We start from the raw sequence: 7038 nt of genomic DNA, 5'->3' as shown, positions 1-7038 counted from the left end.
TGACTAGTGATGTCAGGTCTCGGCCGCATTGCAAGCTGGGAAAAATCAGAGACAACAGTCATTTTGTATGCTGTTAAAAATAAATATTGAGGTGAAAATCACAGAAGAAATGTGATAAAACCGTCACACACAGGTACAGACACTATATTATGAACTACACTAACTTTACAGCCCCTGTAGCATAGTCAAATAAAAAAAGAATCCTGGAATACCCCTTTAAAAAATTTTTTTTGAAGAATTAAAATAACTACAATGATATAGAGGGACATTATTATAGTTCATTAATATTACTTTGTCATGAAAGAGAAGATTCTGGGAGTTTGCACTGTGTTTGAGCATTTATTGCCCCCAACTACTTTCATAGTTTGTTCAATTCCACAACATGTAGTAAGACAAACCTGCCACATGATGGCGATAAAGTACAACTCAAACATCTCATGTGTCAAACTTGGTATAATTTAACATCTTTTCACATTAAAAATAAATATTATTGCTTTATATCGATGGTTATTTGAAATGTCAATGCCGTTTTTTTTTCTTTTGACTAGAGTTTATAAAGACATATCTGAGCTTCCTTTAGATTTCCAGCATCAAGATGATCGATAAGGTGCACCAGATACATGTATTGCACTGGAATTTGCAAACTGCATTGGCTTAGAATTGTTAGCAGACAAGACATGATAAATACAGGGAGGAAATAGTCCATGAAGGTCCCACGGTCCAGTCAGTCCCCTCTTTACATTGAAAAGGGTTTTCTCCTCTGCTCATTGTTGCCCCCTGCTGAGTAAATATCATGAGCTGCAAAGTGGAGTTGAGTGAAGTCACATCTGCCCTGAGAACCCTAGAACATATAAGGTCATCTGCATCAGCCCTTGGCCTAAGATACCTATCTTTATATTGATAATACTGCCCCCCTGAGGGCAGGAAATCAAGAAGTTAAAATCCAAAAGTGACCTTTATTGTGTCTTTTTGATCACAAGTCTTCGAACTTATAATATTTTGCAGGAAAAGACCCAATGTTAAGACGCCTGAGTGAAGGACATGCTGATGATGTTCTCCAGAACTTCCAGTGGGGGGTGAATGACATCACACGCATAAGCAATGCTCATGTCCAAACCATCGACAAACCCAACATTCATCCCATGGAAGATATCTCTGAGCAGCAGATACTGGACATATCCATGGAAGTCACTGAACCTCTCCATGTCGATGTCCATGTCCCGGGCATTCTCCTCCTTGATGATCACCTTGGTCCTAGGGCTACGGATGAAGAGCCTCTCTACAGCCTTGCGGACATTGATGGCCGACCTGATGAAGACTCGTAATGGGAAAGGCCTGAAGTGTTGTCCTAAAGTGAGAACAATGATCGTGTTTTCCCCTCCACCGATCCGGTCGATCTGTCGGGCCATGTACGCATCTTCTTTAATGGAGTAGAAGGTTTTGCTCACAAATGGAAATGTATGTTTCTTCCACTGAATGTAGATAAACTTTTCTTGGTTTATTGCTAGAAGAGTCTTCTGCCAAGATTGCATCTCATCTTCTGTGTGGTTGAAATAATCCACAACTAAAACAAACCACATAAAATAAATAGGACAAATATGAAATAGAGAGTTTGTGGTACTGCAATGGGTACCTTCATCAACCCAATGTATTAGGCATTACTAGAATTATGAATAAATATGAGATAGATAGACAGGTTGATAATCCAAAGCAAAGAATTTCAGCAGCACAACCATTAGTTAAAGTGCAAAAAGTGGGATTTTATTGACCCATATCAGATGCAACGTTTTGACGGCATCCCGCCATCTTTTTCATGCTTGAAAAAGATGGCAGGATGCCGTTGAAACATTGCATCTGGTATGGGTCAATAAAATCCCACTTTTTTGCACTTTAACTAACAGGCGTGCTGCGGAAATTCTTTGCTTTGGATTATCTATGCAGTCTGTGATTGGGACTGCACTCCTCTGCCTGCACCCCGGGACTTTCCAATTTTTGTGGTAGTGCTGCCTACCTTTGGATAGACAGGTTGATAGATATGAGAAAAATAGATAGATACATAGTATGGAAAGTGAGATTAATAGGAAAGAAAAAAAAACACAAAGGTTTTCTATTAACCAGGTTTGTGATACTGCTATTGTTATTTTCATCAACCCACTATTTTGAGCACCATTATAAATACTAATAAATATGAGATGATAATTGGATAGATAGATAGATGCAAGATAGATACTGGCTATATTGATATACGGCAAGAAAGAATGTTCTTTCTGCACTTAACCACAGAGGTTTGTGGTACCACAAGGGGTACTTTCATCAACCCACTGTAACCCACTTGGGCAACACTATAATTAGGAATAAATATAAGATAGATCGATAGATAGATATGAGATAGATAGATATGAGATAGATATGAGATGGATATGAGATAGATAGATATGAGATATAGATAGATAGATATATATGAGCTAGATAGATATGAGATAGATAGATAGAGATAGATAGATAGATATGAGATAGATAGATAGATAGATAGATAGATATGAGATAGATAGATATATATGAGATAGATATATATGAGATAGATAGATATGAGATAGATAGATATGAGATAGATATATATGAGATAGATATATATGAGATAGATAGATATGAGATAGATAGATATGGGATAGATATGAGATAGATAGATGTGGGATAGATAGAGTATATAAATAAATCTCTCCTTCAGAACAAAGGAAAATATCAAGTACCACCTATAGGTAGCTCCCCTGTCATTCAGTGTCTGATAACTTAAAGGGGTACACCGGTGGAAAAAAAATATTTTCAAATCAACTGGTGCCAGAAAGTTAAACAGATTTGTAAATGAATTCGGGTAGAAAAACAGACATAGCGCACATCTACAATCTTGTATAATGATCTGATTGCTTCTCAGCATAATATCAAAAACTAACAGGTTGTTAGTATACATATTGATCAAAAAGTACAAGCCCACTCGCCACGTCAAGGCCACCTATTCAGAGTGGGTCCCTAGCAGAAAATGGCGCAGCACCGGGCGGCGACCACCACCGCCGCAACACCAATGCCCACAGGGGGGAACGACCCACTGGCAGAGCAGCCCCAATGCCACTCAAACCAGTCTATGGGCCGCACCCCCCCCCCCCGCAGACACAGCGCCACGGCAGCAACGGACACCGCACAGCACCACACCAGTGTGAACAGGGATGTAATAGCTCACTTACCATACTCTCCCAGTCAGACTGGGAGGCAGCTAGGAAAGAAATGGCCCATGTGTAGCTAACTACTACTTATATAGGGTTGGGCTGAGGGGGTGGGGAAGAGTGCAGCACATGTTAAAACAAAAAAAAGGAGGGGATAGAAATCACAATGTGAATTCGGGTAGAAAAACAGACATGGTGCACATCTACAATCTTGTATAATGATCTGATTGCTTCTTGTTTGCATACATTTTTGATCAAAGCTATTACACCTTGTTCACACTGGTGTGGTGCTGTGCGGTGTCCGTTGCTGCCGTGGCGCCGGGTCTGCGGGGGGGGTGCGGCCCATAGACTGGTTTGAGTGGCATTGGGGCCGCTCTGCCGGTGGGTCTTTCCCCCCTGTGGGCACTGGTGTTGCGGCGGTGGTGGTCGCCGCCCAGTGCTGCGCCATTTTATGCTAGGGACGTTAGGGACCCACTCTGGATAGGTGGCCTTGACGTGGCGAGTGGGCTTTGTACTTTTTGATCAAAAATGTATAATAACAACCTGTTAGTTTTTGATATTATGCTGAGAAGCAATCAGATCATTATACAAGATTGTAGATGTGCGACCATGTCTGTCTTCTACCTGAATTCAGATTTGTAAATGACTTCCATTTAAAAATCTTAACCCTTCCAGTATTTATCAGCTGCTGTATACTTCAGATAAACTACAGAGAAATGTGTGAAGTTCTTTCCAGTCTGACTATAGTGCTCTCTACTGACACCTCTGTCCAAAACAGGAGAAGTTTTCTATGGGGGATATGGTTCTCATCTGGACAGTCCCTGACATGGACAGAGGTGTCAGCAGAGAGCACTGTGGTCAGACTGGAAAGAACGACACAATTTTCTCTGTAGCCTACAGCAGCTGATAAGTACTGGAAGGATTAAGATTTTGAAATAGCAGGATTGTACAAATCTGTATAACTTTCTGGCACCAGTTGATTTGAAAACATTTGTTTTTCCACTTGTTCCCACTGGAGTTCCCCTTTAAAGAGCCTTGTGATACAAGTAGATATTCTCAGCTACATAGAGACCCCTATCTGTAGACAGATGTTTTGGGGTCTTTGCCCCCTTGCCAGTACTCACTTTTAAGGTTCTCAGCAAAGTGCCTTATATACTGCCGGACTGTGGAGTCCCCCATGAGGAAGAGCTTTTTTCCCTTAAGGAACTCTTTCAGCTTGTCGTTCTCTGTGTATTGCCCCATCTGGCAGTGTATAGGACGCCACATATTGTAATGGAAATATCCACTCGGGATTGGGTGATAGGATCCCAGGCTACATTTCTCAATCGGTGACAATGTATCTTCTGTAGAAAAAAACAAAAACAAATACAGTGGTCGCTCAACATACGATGGTAATCCGTTCCAAATGGACCATTGTTTGTTGAAACCATCGCATGTTGAGGGATCCGTGCAATGGAAAGTATAGGACAGTGGTCTACAACCTGCGGACCTCCAGATGTTGCAAAACTACAACACCCAGCATGCCCGGACAGCCAACGGCTGTCCGGGCATGCTGGGTGTTGTAGTTTTGCAACATCTGGAGGTCCGCAGGTTGTAGACCACTGTTAGAGAAAGTTATACTCACCTGTCCCCGCCACTCCAAACCGTCACCGCTCGTCACAGCTGCCCTGGATGTCGCCGTCCCCCGCTGTCGCCGCGTCCCCGGGGTGTCCCCGACGCTCCGGCAAGGCCTCTGCTTCCCCGGCATCCTCGCTCTCCGTCGCCGCCATCACGTCGCTACGCACGCCGCTCCTATTGGATGACGGGACGGCGTGCGCATCGCCGTGATGACGACGATGGAGAGCGCCGGCGATGCAGGGGATCCCGAAGAGGACGCGCCGGAGCCCCGAGGACAGGTAAGTGATCGTCAGCGGACCACACGGAGCACCGTAAACGGCTATCCAGTGGCAGCTGAAGCAGTCTGCGCTGCAGGATAGCCGTTTATGCGATGGCCCCGACATACAAAAGCATCATATGTTGATGCTGCCTCTGAGAGTGATCGTATGTTGAAATGATGGTATGTCGGGGCCGTCGTAGGTCGGGGGGGGGGGTCACTGTATTGATTTAAAATAACAAACGGCTTGTAGTGTTACTAGAATGCTGAGGTCAATAGACACTTTTACTATGTAACCATTGCATTTGTATTCACACCCCTGTTTAGGAGTCAGAAGTAAGTTCCTGAAGTGTCTGAGTAACAGGACAACATATAATTTTCCTGCGATTACCATGTAAAGTTCTGACGTGACACCGGGTAAGGACCTCAGGGTGTTAGTCCTCTGCTGCTGGTTATACTGGTTTGGCTTCTATAAAATAGTTACACCAAAAAGAGAGATACCAGTATACTGATTGAATACAAAAATAGTGAGTAAACTTTATTCAAGTGCATTATAAAATCATACATAAAATACAGGGCACTATACAGATGAAGGCTACAGAAAAAAGGTAGTGATACTGAATCCACAATGGTAAACGATAAGGACGGAAGGGATACAGTCCGCAGATATCAAATTGCAACATGCCCATAAATAATGAAAGTAAATAATGAAACATACATATAGTAAATGTATAAGGCCGGTATATGTCCTCGATAGGACTATGAGTAAAGTGCAAATGACTAATTGTATTGCACCTAGCCCTATTCAGAGGTCAGTCAGCAGCATTACATAGTGGAAAGAAAGGGAGCATGAAAGACAGCATAAAGTATCAAATACCTGCCATACACCAATAGGGGAGATCACTACCTGTACCCCAACGCGCGTTTCGCGCATGGGCTTCGTCACGAAGCCCTGACGAAGCCCATACGCGAAACGCGCGTTGGGGTACAGGTAGTGATCTCCCCTATGTATGTTTCATTATTTACTTTCATAATTTATGTTTCATGTTGCAATTTGATATCTGCGGACTGTATCCCTGCCGTCCTTATCGTTTACCATTGTGGATTCAGTATCACTACCTTTTTTCTGTAGCCTTCATCTGTATAGTACCCTGTATTTTATGTACGATTTTATAATGCACTTGAATAAAGTTTACTCACTATTTTTGTATTCAATCAGTATACTGTAGTGTTGAGCGGCATAGGCCATATTCGAATTCGCGAATAGTCGAGAAAATATGGACGAATATTCGGCATATTCGCGGATATTCGCATATTTGTAATGTTCTCGTTTTATTTTCGCATATGCGAATATTCGCGCGTGCGAAAACTAACGTATGCGAAAATTTGCATATACAAAAATTAGTATAGGCGACAATTCGCATATAAGAAAATTAGCATATGCACATTTTCGCATATGCGAAAATATGCGCACCAGTCTCACACAGTAGTATTAGAGCTTTCTTACACCACATAAGCTGGAAGCAGAGAGGGGTGATCACTGTGATGTGTACTGTGGAAAAAAAAAACAAAAAAAATAACGAATATTCGTAATTACGAATATATAGCGCTATATTCGCGAATATTCGCGAATTCGCGAATATGCGATATTCGCGAATAAAATTTGAATTGCGAATATTCGCGAGCAACACTAGTATACTGGTATCTCTTTTTTTGGTGTAGTTAGGTTATGATAGGATCCAGTTTACGCAATTGCCTGTTAGCCAATTGTGTTTGTTCAGTGACAGTTCTATAAAATAGTCTATGATATTGTCAGGGAACATCGGTGACCTGGTCTCTTTGTAGCCACTAGTAGTGTTGCTCGCGAATATTCGCAATGCAAATTTTATTCGCGAATATCGCATATTTGCGAATTTGCGAATATTCGCGAATATAGCGCTATATATT

At 42.0% G+C, this 7038-nt stretch overlaps 1 protein-coding gene across 4 annotated transcripts in view; it reads right to left on the bottom strand.

Moving 5' to 3' along the window:
• Positions 1-340: 340 nt before the first annotated feature.
• Positions 341-7038, bottom strand: part of LOC130284083 (NXPE family member 1-like) — a 57084-nt gene continuing 50386 nt past the window's right edge. For 3 of the 4 annotated variants that reach the window (XM_056534067.1, XM_056534069.1, XM_056534068.1), the window contains 2 exons: positions 4343-4561; positions 341-1564 (listed from right to left, as the gene is read on the bottom strand). In XM_056534067.1, the coding sequence (XP_056390042.1) occupies positions 1020-1564; positions 4343-4561 (764 nt within the window). In that variant the 3' untranslated portion in view covers positions 341-1019. The remainder of the gene's footprint in view (positions 1565-4342; positions 4562-7038) is intronic. The other variant, XM_056534071.1, reaches the window with a different exon arrangement.

Source organism: Hyla sarda, chromosome 8, assembly GCF_029499605.1.
Source record: "Hyla sarda isolate aHylSar1 chromosome 8, aHylSar1.hap1, whole genome shotgun sequence".
In the NCBI taxonomy this organism is placed as follows: Eukaryota; Metazoa; Chordata; class Amphibia; order Anura; family Hylidae; genus Hyla; species Hyla sarda.
This window is presented reverse-complemented; position numbering and strand designations above follow the sequence as displayed.